The following is a 17,742-nucleotide window of genomic DNA, read 5'->3' as shown; positions in this document are numbered from 1 at the left end:
AGTGCAGTAATTTCAAACAGTTATGTTAACATTTCTTTCCTTTTTATTTCATGTCCGTGTGTGTGTGTGTCGGTTGATTTCCATATGAAGTTGAAACCCAGAGTTGTCTGCAATTTGCTGTTTGTGTGTATGTGTGTGAGTCTGGTTGGGGGGAAAATATTCATATAGCACTCCACTACGCACCTATCTACAGTATGTGCATTTCGGATACATTGCTGTGCACAATAAGCAGGCTGCCAATCCTCTTTCCTCCAGCAGATGGAGCTGTTAGTACTGACTCCGTGCCCGTCCACTAGCGTGTAGGATGCGGAGCAGGATCTCCGCCGCAGACGGGCCCATCAGCGTAGCAGTCTGCTCGCCCAAGGGTCTGCTTTTACTCTCCTCCTGGCAGTCTGGGTCCAGAACGCAGCTCTCTGAAGACACATTTTTTCCCAATTCAGACAAGGAGGGGTGACCAAGAAAAACATTTCTCCATCACATTTCCCATCTCTGAGATTTGCGGCTTTTATCAGGTGCTACTATGTTTGATACGATTAGGCTAGGCGTACTTATACAAAAAGCCTTCATTCTCTCGTAAAATAATAATCGGCAGGGATGTTAATTTCCTGATTAATAGCCTTCCATAAAGTATATAACGTTGTAGCCTACATATGGCACATGTGCCAAGTTGGGGGAAATGCAGTCTAGTGATAACTCTTTACATTATTCACTTCATAAGACTATATTATTTTCACATCATTGACATGTAGCTCAAATTTAGACAAGCTTATAATTCTCAAAAATACAAAGCAATCAGACCATAACCGACTCACCGGCATCGCAGCAGATCCCGGGCGCAGCGCAGTGGCCGTCCTCGGGGCCGCATGGCTTTCCGCTGGCTTCACACGGGGATGGCAGGTAGTCCTCGTCTGCACAGCGTGCAGACTCCGGAGAGCCCACATAGCAGCCCATCTCATAACCGCAGCAGATGCTGGGGCCAAAACACTGGCCCCTATCACCGGGGCCACATGCCATACACTGGATAAAGAACAAGATGCGCGAGTTAATGGTCAGTCACGTTTGTGTTGAGATCAAACAAAACGTTTACTCTTCTGTGTATAGTCCATTGACATTAAGGTAGCCTATGAATTATTTTTTTATTTATTTTTTTGGGGGGGGGGGGGGGTTCTTCTGTCTTAAGTCTTTTGCCTTCCCTCATTTCTCACTTAAACTCTCTGTCTTCTTCTTCCACGCCTCTCACTCACTCCCTCCCTCGCCCACTCATAGGCTAGACTACCAACACACGCACACACAGTATAGCTTATAGTGTATGTAGGCTAGTCTACATTAGGCTAAATTATGCCTAAAATTTCATTATAACCTATGCTGACAGAACATTCAGTAGCCTATTAAATGTATTTCGTAAAAACAGATATTCCGATACAGCCATGCACATTGTTAATCATGGACTTACACAGCTAAGTCCGATTGAAAAAAAAAGGCTTCTCACCTGTCTGGGAAGTTGATCCGGGAATGAACGCTTTCCACCTCGGGGGCAGTTCTGGATGTAACAGGCTGAGGTCAACGACAAAAGACCAAGGAGACAGAGCAGCTGCAGTCCGAAATCGCTCATCGTGTTAAAAGCAAATAAGTGGCCTTCTCTCAACCTCAACCTTGCTGAAGTAGACTATTTCTTCTGTGTGTCTCTTCTCACTCGACTGCTGCTTCTGAACCGCGCGCTATTTATCTGAAACTTGGAGCATGATGATGCTCTTCTACAACGTCATCATGTTTGTTCCCTCTACCCCCACCACCGTCGTCACGTTCACGACCTCGGTGTCACTCTCCGTTGGATCAAAAGTTAACAAAAACAATTTAACCAATTAGGTATTTGAGCCATCAACATATTGTGCTGCAGCCTCACAACTGCGCATTAGTGAGAAAAGAAACATGCATTGTATAGGCCTTAATGCAGTCACTTTAAATTAGACTATAATTTCTCTTGATAGGCCTACTGATAACTTGAAATCTCAATTGCACAAGCCTTTAAGTACAGAAATACTGTCAAATTTGATTTTCAACACTCACAGCATGGTGTTCCTCCGTTTCTTTTGGGATTTCTCTGAGTGATGTGAAAGCAAAATGCACAAGATAGTCTACATGAATAGAATTATATGCAATGTTGGGGTTGTTACTCGAAAATAGTAATGTAGCACAATGTCTATTAGCCCATTATATACTTAGGCTACTCTCTAGGCCTATGGGAAGTGCGTTCCTACATTACTTTTGCGTTAGGCCTGCGTTGAAATGTTTCTACACTGTTACTAATACTGTCCCATTTTATTTATTATTTAATTAATGGCGTTGTGTGAAACATTACATAGCTATTAGACACCTAGTCAGGTTGCGCTGTAGTCTACCAGCCATTTCTTACTGATAGCTTCATGATCATTACTTTGTCTTACTGAAAGATGCCTCTAAGTTCACCAAGGGGGTTCACATTGTACGTTCTAGTGGCATTGTCAATGGTTTGTGCGCGCAAGAACTGGCCTGCCGCTGCGCTGAGCAAGGCGCAGCTCTTGCGCGTGCCACGGTCAAAGTTGAACCATGTTGAACTTGACCGCGGCGCGCTGTAAATCATAGGTATTTTGCGCTGAGCCCGGCACACAAAGACACAAGACAAAGATTTGAGCCCGGCAAACACAACACACATCTTTAGGACATTACCTCAACCAAGAGCAACCTAGTGGCGAGCGCAGCGCATGGCGCGTACAATGTGAACCCGGGTTTATGGCAGTGCTGCTGCCTGCTGCCCAGCTCGCGCACCCTCCCTCACAAAGTTGAATGGTCACACCCACACAACTCATACAAATCTGAACTGCTTTCAGTGAAGTGCGCTCGCAAGTTGCACACCTGTCATTATCCTACTAGATGCTAAACTAGTTGCAGTCCTAGCTTGTGTAACCCCCTGAAATGTTTTTGGAGGCAATTTGTGGTGTGATTGAATTAAGCCTAGCAATTAGTTACTTGTGTTATTTTTTATTTTTAGGCTACTTTTATTTTTTGCGAATGTTCTTGTCGCCCTCCCAGAAGATGCCGCCCATATGAGGATATGCCACTGAGTGACACACACACACACACACACACACACACACACAGACAGCAGACACTAATACCGGCAACGCAACACGTGCGTGTTACACCCAACTCTGCCTATATAAACTAGAGAGAAAGACAGGTTCCCCCCAATATAAGGACATAGAAAAAGAAAGAAAGAATAAAGCGCTATACTACAGGAAACCAACACGCATCAGAAATGTAATCAAACGTGACTAACGCACAAATTAGTGACCTATGGTTCCAGAGGAGCCTACACCCCTGAGTGGTTTGTCCTGGTGATTTTCCGTTTTTCATTAGTGGCGTGCGCTATCAAAAGCTTCCATTTACTGCACCCTACTGCGGTGAGGTGGGGCTGTCAACAATATCGCAAAAGCTACCGGTACAATTTTCACAAAACTTATTTGAAAGGTGTAGGACAGGCTAAGGAAATCCCATACATTTTTGGAGCAGATCAGACTGAAAGGGAACATTTTCTATAGCCTATTCTCGTAATGATGGCGAAAGTGAAACGTTTAATTTTAAATGATGAATTTGTGCAAGCCTGTGTTATTTCTTTCACGTCTTTCAACATAAATAATGCATTAATATGCTAGTAGTAATGCCAGAAATTACCGTTTGTAGGCCTCTTAGAAATGATTGTTGCATCTTGCATATTATTATGACCACCGCCTCTTTTTTTTCTTTTTCGCATGCCCAAATTTCCGTCAATGATTCCCCATTTTTTTGTATGTTGATCTCAAGGGGCCATGTCAACCCATTCCATAACCACTCATTTCATGTATAGCGCCACCTAGTTAAACACAAAAAAGTAAAAATTAGGTGTTGTAATTGAAGGTATCTGTGACCTAACATAGTCAAAACTGCACGAAATTGGAAGTGTAGGATCATTATGACACCCTCTGTATGCACGCCAAGTTTTGTGGAATTCCGTTCATGGGGGGCCACACAATAAATTAATTTATGTTACTATACCCCAACTGGCCTGTAGGTGGCCGGAGACAGTTTTCTGTGAATATCTCGAGAACCGTAGGGCCTAGGAGGTCCACCTTTTTTTATGTATGTTGGTCTTAAGGGGGCATGTCAACCCATCCCATTACCACTTAGTGCTTAGCGCCACCTAGTTAAAAATTAAAAAGCAAAAAATTAGGTGTTTTCATCACAATATCTCTGGCTGACAAGGTCAAAACTGCACAAAATGAAAAGTGTAGGATCATTATGACACCCTCCGAATGCATGCCAAGTTTTGTGTACTTTCGTTCATGGGGGGCCTTACAATAAAATAATTTATGTGTACATTTAGTGACGTACACCAACAAGGATTCCCGGGACACTGAAAGACCGGGGTACACAAAACTTGGTGGGCATGTACCCCCACATGGATAGCATGGAACCGTCATTTTTCGTTTTGATCTGTAGCCCCCACGCTGAACTGGACCCCCCGAAAGGAGGGTAGGGCAGACACAGTTCTCTGTGAATATCTTGAGAACTGTAGGGCCTAGGATGACCATTTTTTTCCGTATGTTTGCCTCCAGGGGTCATGTTAACCCATTTCATGTGCACACATGTGCACAAACAGATACACACACACACACACACACACACACACACACATACATTCACAGTAATCATACGTATGACACATACTCACACAGTAGACATATGTACGCTTGCATGCACAGGCACAGGCACATACGCAGGCACACACACAAGCACGCACACACAGACACACACACACACACACACACACACACACACACACACACACACATAACATAAACATGTACATGTACACATGCACACAATTCAAGAATTTCTCAGAATTATGAACAGGCAAGATGGAGGTGGGGTTGTATAAAATGAATTTTACATGTGAAATCTATGAACTAATCATGTTTTGGTACTTGTTGTCTAGCAGATACCAGTGAGAATTGACTGTGGATAATGCAATTTAGTGAGACAGAATCATATAGGCCTTTCAGCGTGATTTATTTTTGTGGAAAAAATGTGCTGGACTGGGCGGCGGTCATATTTTGTACCGCTCGGCGGTACATCTAGTTTAGATGTACACTCAATCGCGCATCCATGCAGGCAAAACGTGATCAAATGTGGCGACAGCACACACGTTGGAAAAAACGTTTACAATGTGATGATAGCCTACAGTTAATGTGAATTGCGGACAATAACCAAAGAAAGGAATTTGCACCTCCATTCACCAATTAAAGGCTGTAGTAGGCCTAGTGTTTCTACATGTTGGCACAAAACGTAATTTCTGTCAGAAGCCAGTCTATGCAGGGGGTAACATGAGGTGAATCAGACAGAAGAGGGGGCTGTCTTAGTAGCCTATTCCTGAATCCTGTCCCTTTCAAACTATGTTAAAATTGTGTGATTAGCTGCCAGCAAAATAAAATCTAAATTAAAAGAGAAAATCTTATTAGGCCAAACCTATGAGTCTAAGCCTTAGTTTAATCTTCAGGTGTAAGTAATAAGTCAAAGAACCACATTCTGTGTAATATAGAGGTTATCATAAGAGACTCTAGTTTGTAATTTCTTTTAAAGTATACATTTTGAACACAAATGGAGTCACTGGTCCAGGGATGGATTACTGAATGGGCTTACTGGGCCTAAGAGCTCAGGGGGCCCTGAAGCCCAAGCCTCTGTGTGAAGTTGCTTCTTCTCCACCCTTCTCTTTTCACAAAACTCACCAGAAGTCATCTGGGTCATTTTTTAAAAAAGAAAAAAATCTTCCGTGGGACAATGCCTCAGGACCCCTCTATCTGAATGGGGGGGGGGGGGGGGGGTGCATCTGTGCCCAGGGGTTCATAATCCATCCATGCCATGCCTATGTCCGTCAAAAGTTTGGAATACCCTAATTGACTGACCTAACTAACGACTTGTTTGTGATTTTTAATAATATTTTTGCATGGTAGGAAATGTATTGAAATTCTGTTTGGGGGTCCCTCAGACCCCACCACAGATTTGGTCCCCCCCCAATGTTGAGATCATGACTACGGCCTTGATGGGGCCAGTGTGAAATCAGTATCTGGAAAAGAGAAGGAAAGGACAGACGTTGAGAGAACATGAAGAAGGCACGGGGGTCAGGCAGAGCAAGCAGCTGCATCAGAAACGACACATCTCGCCTCAACATCACCAATAAGCCTCAGCAGTCTGTGTGCAGAAGTATTTTTGACTGTTATTTACCACAGAGCGCCCACTAATTTGTTTGAATATTTATGAATTTGGCTAAACCGCCAATAGGTATGCAAGGCAGCGGCCAAGTGGCGGTTCAAACAGTACCCTGCTAAGAGCAGTATCAGAGAACCACAGGATCTGTTTCACCCACATCAAATTCAGCAGTGATACCAAATGATTTCGACATGACAAATCTATGATTTATAAACAAAAACAAACTATGGTGAATATCCTTTTGACATAATGTCCCAGTTATGTTACATAAGAGTTACCAATCATGTAGGCTACTGAATGCCATGGTCCAGGTCCAACCATTATTGTGTACATTGTGAATACCCATTTGTATACATTTGAAGATTTACTATTGCAATGAGAGACAGATTTGACAATGTGATACAGCGAAGAAGCAAGCTGACATTTCCCTATAAATTCTTAGGTACAGGAAGCCATTTTAATTTATTGTAAATGAGTAACAAATCAGTACCTTAATCAGTAGTGTGGTACATATGTCAAGCCATTGCTGGAATAATAAACCTTTCATTTAGATGCTAGTTAACACAATTAGTGTGAGGCAAGGATGAAAAGACGCCAACAAAGATGAACACAACCAAGGGCACGGGGTCGAGCTCCTTTGTGCTGCTCAACATCTTCAGGAACAGAGTCTGCCTACAGGATGTGTGTGTGTGTGTGTGTGTGTGTGTGTGTGTGTGTATGTGTGAGTGACAGAGAGAGAGAGAGAGAGAGAGAGAGAGAGAGAGAGGTGTGTTTGTGTGTGTGTGCATGTGTGTGGCGTGTAGAGGTGGGTGAGAAGGAAGTGTATAAAAGAACATGCAGTCTCTTCAAACCCTGACATCACATTTAAGGTGTCTTGAGGCACGGGGAATTGTGGAGGATAACATCTTGTGTGATGTGATGATTCAGTCACAGAAGAGGCATTGCCTTGAAAGGCACTCAGCATTGACATCAAAGACCCAAATGGGATGACGAGACAGACATTTTCTGTGATCCTTTCCTTCTGCCTTTTAATGCTTTTTCATTTATAGAAAAAGAATACAGAATTATCTGCAATATTTAAATTATTCACAGTACATGGCTTGGTGAAAGTATATCATCTGTCCTGTTTACTCTAAATTAAATTTAACATGTATGATAACATATTTATCTGAGCAAATGATTTATTTCACTTACTTACCTTGTGACTGTCCATCTTTACAAGAAATAAGAGCAAAGTATTTCCCAAAGGATGATTGGACATATCTCTAAAATTACAAGAGTGACCCTGCTGTCGGGATTCAAAAACATTGGATTTACTACAGATTGCAACTGAAAGGCTGAGGAAGTAATTTGTTCCTAGGGCCATTGAACTGTTCAATGCCTCACTAAAGGGAAGAGGAGAGATAGACTTCTCTGCTTAGTCTGTCTGCCTCTCCACCCTCTCCATGTTTGAGTACTGACTGCCCACTACTGCTTTACTGCTGTTTTACTAATGTACACAGCTTAATGTTTTCACTACTGTTTTACTGCTACACTGTTTTTCATGCTATATTAGCACACATGATCAATGGCTGCGGCCAGGCTTCTGCTACAATACTGAATGAATGAATGGCTATAACCCTATTACCTCAACCTGTTCTTGCACTGAAATAGTTTTTTTATCTTGTCTACATTATACTTTACTTAATTTGTCCATATTATTTATGCTGGTCTCTAGACCTTACTCTTGCACTGTTGCACTGTTGGACTACTGTTGGACTACTTTTTGCACCTTCACCATGACACTCACTCTCTTGAGCACCTTGCCGTGCACACATAACTAAAGGACTATGGTTGGACTACTTTTTGCACCTTCACCATGACACTCACTCCCTTTAGCACCTTACCAGTCCTGGCCCTGTCACTACAAGCGTCTTATGCTTGATCACCCTCAAGCACATTGGACTTTCTTAATTTAATTTATATAGTGTATTTAGTATTTAGTTTTGTTAGTTTTCTTATCTTTCTTATCTTTACTGTACAGTGTCTTACTGTCTTTATTGTACAGTGGAGTTTAGTTATACGTTTATACTCATACTTATGTTTACCATTTCTGCTGTAAGTGCGTGTTGTGTGTGATGTCTGTATGCTACTGAGACCCTTGAATTTCCCCTTGGGGATCAATAAAGTATCTATCTATCTATCTATCTATCTATCTATCTATCTATCTATCGATTGAAAAAAAAAGATTAATTTCCCCACTTCATCTGCAATGGCTCTGTCAAATCTGAGGATGGAGTATGTTCGCAAATCAGACTTCAGCATACCAACTGCCTTCAGATAGTTGAAGGTCTTCCTGAAATGTTGAGATTTGTTTGATGGGGGGTTCCTAGAAGACCACCATCAGGAAACATCTGACCTGAACGAACCCTGTGACCACTATCCCATTCAATGTGATGACCTTTAGGTCAAAAGTCTAAACATTTTCTTCTCTACCTCTTTCTCATTTCAATGGATAACTGTGTGAAAGGCTGTTCTGAAGCATATTATTTTTTTATTATTATTGTTACAAATCATTGTCTGTTAACAATTCTCAGAGATGTGTAAAATTAGAGGTCATATTCACTTGACCTCTGCCATGCGAGGCCTAACATTACTTAAGTTATAATCACTGACCAGATGTGTTTTTTTTCCTGGACAGCCTACATTGTTGGAGTTTTATTCTTACATTTTGTTGAATTTCCTTGGCCTACTTTCATACTGTACTCTGCACAACTCATTTGAGAATTGCTCTGGACTACAATTTCCATTTCCAAGGAACATAACAAGTGGTTAAATTAAACTTAAGTCACTACATTAAATTAACCAAATTCTTTCAGATGAACTGCAAACACAACTTTTTTTGTCCGTGAAGGTTTTAAAAGCAGTTGCTTGTTCGTTGTTTAAATAAAATACATGTTCATGTCATTTAATACTGACAAGACGAGTGCAGCCATAGGTTGTACACGAAAGTGCCTCAGTGCTTTTCTGTGTCATGGAATAAAGCCATTCCATGTTGTTAAGCAGTTGCGATTGTCTAGAAATCGGTTTCAATGGCATCTAGTGAAATACAATGAGCGTTCAGATTCGTCTGGTTTCCAGGCTAACTGCGCTCAGCCAGAATATAGCATTTTGATTTGACATGACTTTTGTATCTCTCAGTTCTCACCAAAAAGAAAAAGTAAAAATGACCGAAGCTTTAAAGTGTTCAAAAAGCATATTTTTCTGAGACAATACATTTTAGTGAGGTCAGGTTGATCCATAACATAGATGACTCAAGCTAATAAAACAATGGTCAACCAGTTTAAAAAGACTAGTGGATGAATGGCAATGACAAGACAGGGTCAAATATGACTGTGATGCTGAGGCATTGAATAACTCATACAAGTGTGTGTGTGTGTGTGTGTGTGTGAGAGAGAGAGAGAGAGAGAGAGCAGAGGCAAAATGCAATGAAAAGAACATCTGTAGGCTACTCCACCTCCAAGGGCACCAGTGGTGACTCAGAGCTCTCACAGAGGGCTGCTGAAGCGGATGAATGTTAGAGGCTTAACAAAAGACAGTTATCTTGAAATTTGTTTTCCTGCAGCATTACGGATATAACTAACAATATTTGATACATTATCTCTCATTATTTAGTAAACAAGTCTGATTAATTTAATAATAATAAAAAAAATCTACTGAAGTTTTTGTGCTGACGTGTACTTCAGTGTATACCGGAACAGTTATCACAAGATCAAGAGCAAACAGCAGGCAATGAAGAAGACATTTTACCAGCAAAGAACAAATTGAGGGCTTACTTTTTGTCTTTTTCAAAAGGTTGAACAAAAGAAAAAAACAGTTACTACGGACATGAGCAGTAGTCTAATGCCTAAGGCCTCAAGTCCGCAGTTGCTCCATTTGTTATCATGTGATTTGATGTGACTGTTGAGATATACATTTCCATGCAAAGAGGGAAACTAGAGGGAACATTTATGACAACAATACAGGAAGTACAGTACACACTTAACTGTTCATGTATGTGTAATTGATCATATCTCACATAACACACAAAACATAACTGGAGAGGTCTTCTTCTGTGATGCAAACTACTGAAATGTCCTTGTCTATTAATTTTTACAAATAGGTGTATAACACTAGGCTTCCGTTATAGGTGTACTTTCTTTGTTTCCTTTCCTCCATTTTACCTTTGTAGAATGCACAACTTAAATATTAAAAGCACTCTAGGATAATATATTTTCCAGATGGTGAAAAGTTATTTAAAAGGATCACACATTTTCTGTCAATTCAAAGAGTTGGGCACTGACACCATCTTATAAAGAACATAAGGTAATGCTGTCGTGCCAAAAAAGCATTCTGAATGACTAGAAACATGGTTGTTCAGGTAGCTGTAGCATGTCAGGCAAAGGCTATTCACAAACTGACCTTAGTATAGCCATTCACATAGAAGTGACACAAAGAATAGTTTGAAGAATAAATTGTAGAATCAAACCTGAACATTATAGCTTGACCTTAGCCCTAACAGATGAGTTGTTGACCATCTACAGTAGTAGCCTTCACATGCAGACCGCTTCCGTTAGCGTGGTGTGATGTGGGAGGCAAAGGGTTGTAATTGTAAATGGTTTTCAACAGGATGTATTGTTAAACTAGCAGTTCTTAAATAGGGATGCAACCTTCAGCATTCTACAGGCGTTTCTAAACGACCTTTAAAATTACCTCTGTGACCCCTAGGCAATAGCCACTATAGGGAAACACACCCCACTCCATCCCCTTATATGGTCTTTCTACACACTTGGCCATAAGAAGACTTTGATTTTTTTCAAATGGTTAACAGCAGTCACACTGTTTAAATTCTTAGTCCAATTGATTTTGAATTGAACTTTCTTTTTTATTATTTTAGAGATACCACAACCGAGAAATGTGTTTAAACTGAAACTAAAAGAACACAGGGGACAAAGATGATGTGGCACCAGCACCAGCACAGGGAACACGAGTTTATGAGCTGATGAAATACTATTTAGTCCAGTCATGAAGGTATACAATCAGCTAATTATTTTCCTTAGTGTTTATTGCAGCATTTCAATGCTTCAATGTGAAAACAGTAATTGTCTTAATTTCAAAAATGGTCCAGTTTATGGTCAGCAAGTTCAACTATGTGTCAAGACCTCACTGTAAAAGGAAGACAGAGGACACCTCATGAATATTCTGCATATATGCACATAAACAAAAGGCCAGGACTAATGAGAGATTGCTGTTCAGAATACAGTACAATACAGAAAACATGACTTGATATGAATGATGTAAAAGGAATCAAGACGCCACGCACACAAACTCAATAAGCTGACAGGGACAGAAGGAAGGTTTTGGCTCTCTGTTGCACATTACGGTCACATTACACACTGGTTTCTTGACAAAGGTTGACAACAATGACTTGCAGTGACACTGTGAATGTGAATTACATTAAATATTTCATAATATAAGACTAGACTATCAGGATTGTTGATTGTCCATAAGGCAACATTTATTTTATTTCATTACAAAACACCAAAAATGTAACAGAAAAAGAAAAAAAACTGACGGTTATTCTTTCAGACTCCCAAATATTTTGCAGTGCAGATAGGCCAGTTTCTCTGTGCGTGAGCGACGCAGTAGTGGAAACCACTCCCAGTAAGGAAGTTCCACAACATGGTACCCTGCAAGAGCCAACTGTCTGCGCTTCAGGGCATGGAGGCCTAGGAGTTGCTGTGACCGGTAGCCGTAGTGGTTCCTGTTGGACACCTGTACGGCGATCTGCAAGATCGTCCGCTCTAATCTCTGCCGCGTCTGGGGGCGGGGTTTGGTCAGAGAGCCCAGGAGGCCGTCCGTCAGGTCCACCCCGACGCTGAACACTCCTTCGTGCTCGCCTTCCGGCTCCACGTTGCGCAGTAGCGGAGGCGGCGACGGCGGGGGCGCTTGTGTCGTAGGTTTGCGCCTGTTGGTCAGCTGGGCCAGCAGGTCGTCAGTCAGCGTCACCCCACTGTGGCCCTGATCCAAGTACCTATCGACAGAGGAGTGAGGAAGATCAGCGTCGCCTCGGCTCTCCTCCTCCTCCTCCGAGACGACCGGCAGCGGCTGGCCCTGCGGGTCCAGACGCACCTCGAGGTCGATGGAGCGCGTGTGCGGGAGGATCATGTGCTTGCGGATGAAACGCTCTCCCCCGAGCAGCTCCTGCAGCGCGGCCTCCGCCTCCAACACCTCGGGCTTGCGGCACACGTCCTCACGGGCGAAGTCCCACAGCAGCCGGGTCACCTCGTCCCGCACGGAACCGCCCAGACGCGGGCCCGTCCACTGGGGCAGCTCCAGGCCCACGGTGCCGTCCAATGTGAACAGGTCCATCCGCAGCTCCATCCGCTGCGACGCCGATGCCCGGCTCACAAACTCGGGGCTCAGGGCCAGTGCGAGCAGGTCGTGTGGGAACTGTCCGGCGAAAGCCAGGCCCAGCAGGGCGGTCAGCAGGTGCTCGGGGTAGCGCTGGAAATCGGCCTCGCGTTGGCGCAGCACCTCGGTGAGAGTTGCGTAGAGTCCAGGGCATTGTCTCGGGTGGAGGCCCAGTGTGCCGAACGCCCACAGCATCTTACAGGCGTCCTTGCTGCGGCAGTGGGGCGCGATGTCCGGCACGCGCTTGGCAACGGGCAGGAGGATGCGGCTGTCGCGGTAGTGCAGTGCCGAGCAGGCGAGCACCACGTGCATCAGGCCCTGGACGCCCATCCTCGGGGCGCGGCGGGGGATCTCGGTGCCCATGGCCTCCAGCCATGCCACATGGTCCAGGTGGCTGAAACGCAGCAGCTTCATGACGTTCACCAGCGCAAAGTCGCTCATCTCCCCGACCACGCCGAGCGCCCGGTCCACCAGCCTCCGCACCGCCCCACCACTCAGCCCGCACTGCGCCTTGAATAGGCCCAGGCACAACGCGCCCACTTCCTCCGGGTGGAGCTTGTCCAGGTGCTTGACCAGCATGTACTCCAAGGGCTGGAGCAGGGACGACGAGCACCTGCGGCCCTCGCCGAGCAGGTACACCAGCTCCACGAGCTCCGGCGCGCCCACCTGGCAGAAGTGGACGCTGATGCAGTCCCCGAGGCGCTCCAGGTAGCGGGTGACCGTGCGGCCCAGGCAGCGCCAGAGGTCAGCGGCCAGCAGCAGCTGATGGAGCTCCAAGCCAGCCGCCCGGCGCACAAACTCGGCCTCGTAGAGCTCCAGCATGCTGTGGGTCGGCGGCAGGCCCAGCAGCACCAGCGCTCGCAGCACGTCCAGGAGCTGGACGTTGGTGAAGCCCTGCAGGGACTCCACGCTGTAGCGCAGCAGCATATAGAAACGCGAATCGCCGCGGACGAGTGGCGTCTGCTGCGCGGGCAGTGCGCCCAGGTCGCACAGGAAGCGAGCAATGTCCGCCGGCATCATGCTGCCCTTGAGCACAGTCACCTTGTGCAGGATCAGGGAGGTCTGTTTCGATGGAAGAGTGGGGGGCCTTGAGGAGAGGTCGTGGGTGAAGCTGCGGTACTCCGGTCGGCACAGCTGGAAGGCACGGGGATCCACCTGGACGTCCGGAGGAACATCTTGGGAGGGCAGAGGGGTGGCAGCCTTGTCCTTAGCGCCGTTGTCTCTGCTGAATGCAAGATCCAGTAGTGTGTTCTTGGTGATGGAGAGGTGGCGGGATGAGCTGATGCTGTAGATGTTGCTCTGCTGTCGGAGAGCGGGAGCAAGGCCAAGCTGGGGCGACTCATCCAGAGTCTTTGACTGGCCCTGGGGGACGGACTTCCCTATCCTTACCACAGGCCGATAGTAGGCCGAGGGATTATACTGCAGCGTGTACTGCCCCGCCAGAAGCAAAGACGGCGCATCCTTCTCTTCATCCTCCTCTTCCCGCTGCTGCTGTGCCTTCTCTGCATTGTCAGAGTCAAAGCTGCGGCCCCTGACAAAGGCAACCGCTTGCCTGGGGGTGGCATGAAGGTAGAGGCGAGCCAAACGCCTGCTTAGAACCCGTGCAGACATCCACGACAGAAACTAACGACAAAAACAAGATATAAACCGTCAAAACAACGCAGCCACTGTAACATCTGTAGCAAATGTAGTTATGTAGGCTACAATACAAGCAGGTTATGGATGTAAAAACATTGGTCTTTCCTGCCATAACCACTCCGGCTTGACTATGGAATTAACTAACATAATTTGTCGTTTAAGTGTCCACTTGCTTCGTAGCAAGCTGTCAAAAGAAAAATAAAAGCTGTAATTATCCACCAGGTTTACAATTCCCAGACTACAAGCCCCTGGAAATTACTAGCTAGCTAGTTACAGCTAACTTACATGACTTTACGCTGGTTGGTCTGTTTTTGCAGTTGAATCCTAAACTCGGCTATTATTATCTTTTTTTGACAGCTAGCTTTGCTAGCAAGCAAATGGTGTTAGCCTACTGCAGATTTAGCCAACCTCACAATGTCATAAGAGACAGAATAACACTGCCAGCCTTAATGCTGAGTAGCTAGCAAACAAACCTCCCAGCTTTATTTTTCAGATAAAATATACTTACTCATCAGTGTCACCAATGACTGCCGATCGATGTTATTGAAATGAAACACGAAGTTTTGACTGCATATGCACCATGCTTCAACTTCAAAGTTAGAAACGAGAACTCGAGTACGGCGGCTGCAGAGGACCAAGCATTGTAGAGGAGAAACGCAAAAGTAGGTTTTGTAGTAGCCTAGTAGATTCTAATCTAAACGCATGCTAGGAGAAATGTATTGGGTTTTGAGGTTTATTTAGAGGTTCTGTAATCCTCCATTGTAACACAAAAGTCGTAAGGTCACGCTAATATAACACTGATTGATTTCAACAGAACATTTTCATGGGGTTTTTGATTAATTATTTTAGCCTACTCATAAAAATGGATGAGAAAATAGGCTATAGCATGGGATCCCAAACTCCATCAACGTGGGCCTCCCCTCTGAAAACAGTGACACCTCGCGCCCCCCCCAATCATTTTCAAATAATGATATTCACTTCAGTTAAGCCACTTAAATCTATGCTATACTATGCTATGCAATGCAATGAGTTTTCATCATATTTTCAACGTTTGGCTTTGTTACCCATATCAGGCTCGGGCCGTGCAGCGATAAAATGTGACCAATTTGTCAATTTTAAGTTACCTATCTGAACGTCACATATTACCGTCACGTATGTCCAACCTCTTTTTTTATTTTACCTTTATTTAACCAGGCAGATCATTAAGAACAAGTTCTTATTTACAGTGATAGCCTGACAAGAAGAAAACAATTGATTGAGAGGAGGGTTAGATGAGGGGAGTGCAGGAATCTGTGAGAAGATTGTGTATCTGTCACTTAATATTCATTTCTATACAAACCAAGGCGGCGGATTCCTTTAGAAACGCAAGCACCCACACCATAAGTTTATCTAAATTAGCTATGTACCAAAAAATAAATTTTACAGTGACTCGAAGAGCTACAGTGTTGTAAGGCTGCGTGTACAAATCCGCTTGGAGCTCAAGCTCCAAGTTACCGTTCACTGGTAACTTGCAGCTAGCTCGGCTGGCGGCACTGTTGCTAAATTACGTTATGAAGTTTGGCACAATACATTCTCACTCAGGATAGGGATCAATAATAGGCTACTTTCCACTATCCCAAAGATTTAGTATACATCTCTTCTATGATTTATTTCGATGTTATAATGTTGACAATTACATAATCATTGAAAAAAAAAAACACATAGATAGTTCTAACATGAAATAAACGTTTTTCCTTCTTTTTTGAATCAACCTTCCGCGCCTCCCCTCAAATCATTTGGCGCCCCCCAGGGGAGGCGCGCCTCACAGTTTAGGAACCTCTGGGCTATGAAGCAGCTCTGAGAGTGTCCTGGGCCTGTAATAAAATGTAGGCTACTTTAATTTGTGATTTTCATTTTTCTGTTTCATTTTAAATTGATGTTTAGGCTCAGCTGATAAGCCATATCAAAATGTTCATACATGCCTACCATTATGTTAAAAAATAAATTACACAAGGATAGGCTATGCTGCATGGATAAGACATCCCTTTTATGTTAAATGTTTAATTATAGGCTAAAACAAATTCTCTGAAAATGGTTGATTATAGGCCTATTGAGTGTCATTCAAAATGTTAACATGGACAAATCATTCTCCCTTGCATGATTTTTTTTGGTAACCACAAGACCAATATTATGGTTCAATGTAATTCAGGAGTTCATCTTAGGATAGGAAGGGTAGACTTGAAGGATGTACAAATGTTTAATCAACTGAACATGAGACAAGAACATTAAAGAGCACACGTACATTGTTTGATTCTTCATATCTTTATTATTTAAATTAATTTATGCTAAGATATGTTTTCTTCAAGCCATTTCAGTAACATAAAATAAAAACAATACAAAATAATAATAGAAAACATTGGTGGCATTTTGTCCTCTTTGATATTAATCGGAAACATCAAGTAAACATATAGGCCTAGGGATAATGGATTTGAATGTTTCTCTTATTCTTTCCACGTAGGTCCAATTTTAAAGATGGATCTATGTGTTATATTTATATATTTATATTAATATAGAATAAAAAATAAAAGCTGAAATGTCTGTGTAACTAATTCACAATTATCCTCTGAAAGTATTCACACGCAATAGCTTGGTATATTTGGGTAGATATATTCACATAAGTAACAATTATATTTACATCCAAGTACACCTTCTCTGTCTCTACCAAGAACACAGCAGGACACAACAAAGGTACATAGCAGCAAATATGGCCCAAGGACAGTCGAGGCTTATGTGTCCATCTACTCCTTAGAGAGTTACACTTGTTCGTCCGTCCACTGTCATAATAATACAAAAAATATCATACAAACATAAACTACAACGACCCTTATCGCTATTCCAATAGCCCATGGAACTGGCCAGTTATTGATGGTTCACTTGCTTACAGGACAGGTCAGCAGTTAGGCTTATGTCATGTATGAAACATTCATCTGTTCTTCTTTTTCCTTATGACAGTGGAACAAAAAAAAGCATAATTCTCTTTTCATCATAAGCACTGGCTTCATTCTCTGTCAACACATTATATTTCTCTCGGCATCGACCTCAGCACACCTCACAATTCACTATCCCTCACCCACACCCTGTCTTTCTTTCAAGATGTAAGATCCAGTCAAAATATATGTCAACATAAACTGTATACAATACTTATTTAAAACATTTAAATAATCACTTTAATATACTGCATATTGTTTTAGCCAAATATATTCTAAATCATAATATGTAGATAAAGTATATATTGACATATATTGTTTCTCAAACGTAGGCAAATTCTCCCTTTTGTTAAGGAAGCACTCTAAACGGCACCCTACAGCCTTGTAAGTGCGTCTGGCTCAGCTGCAACCTTAGTTGACGGCT

The 17,742-nt window shown here is 43.2% G+C and overlaps 2 protein-coding genes across 2 annotated transcripts; both read right to left on the bottom strand.

Moving 5' to 3' along the window:
- Positions 1 to 75: 75 nt before the first annotated feature.
- Positions 76 to 1,671, bottom strand: LOC121680024 (vasotocin-neurophysin VT 1-like). The gene is made up of 3 exons (XM_042059166.1): positions 1,490 to 1,671; positions 813 to 1,017; positions 76 to 413 (listed from the first exon to the last, which is right to left on the bottom strand). Exons 1-3 carry the CDS (start codon positions 1,610 to 1,612, stop codon positions 268 to 270), a joined length of 474 nt encoding a protein of 157 aa, XP_041915100.1. The 5' UTR covers positions 1,613 to 1,671; the 3' UTR covers positions 76 to 267.
- Positions 1,672 to 11,256: 9,585 nt separating this feature from the next.
- Positions 11,257 to 14,974, bottom strand: LOC121680763 (FAST kinase domain-containing protein 5, mitochondrial). The gene is made up of 2 exons (XM_042060293.1): positions 14,861 to 14,974; positions 11,257 to 14,337 (listed from the first exon to the last, which is right to left on the bottom strand). Exon 2 carries the CDS (start codon positions 14,323 to 14,325, stop codon positions 11,878 to 11,880), a length of 2,448 nt encoding a protein of 815 aa, XP_041916227.1. The 5' UTR covers positions 14,326 to 14,337; positions 14,861 to 14,974; the 3' UTR covers positions 11,257 to 11,877.
- Positions 14,975 to 17,742: the final 2,768 nt, after the last annotated feature.

Source organism: Alosa sapidissima, chromosome 13 (genome assembly GCF_018492685.1).
Source record: "Alosa sapidissima isolate fAloSap1 chromosome 13, fAloSap1.pri, whole genome shotgun sequence".
Lineage (NCBI taxonomy): Eukaryota > Metazoa > Chordata > Actinopteri > Clupeiformes > Clupeidae > Alosa > Alosa sapidissima.
The sequence above is the reverse complement of the archived record's forward strand: the minus strand, read 5'-3'. Positions and strand labels throughout refer to the sequence as shown.

Coding starts and splice junctions, on each gene's coding strand:
- LOC121680024 (XM_042059166.1), bottom strand. CDS start 1,612: ATGAGCGATTTCGGACTGCAGCTGCTCTGTCTCCTTGGTCTTTTGTCG. Junction 1,018..1,489: donor CGGATCAACTTCCCAGACAG/GTGAGAAGCCTT, acceptor TTCTTTATCCAG/TGTATGGCATGTGGCCCCGG. Junction 414..812: donor CGGGATCTGCTGCGATGCCG/GTGAGTCGGTTA, acceptor ATGTGTCTTCAG/AGAGCTGCGTTCTGGACCCA.
- LOC121680763 (XM_042060293.1), bottom strand. CDS start 14,325: ATGTCTGCACGGGTTCTAAGCAGGCGTTTGGCTCGCCTCTACCTTCAT.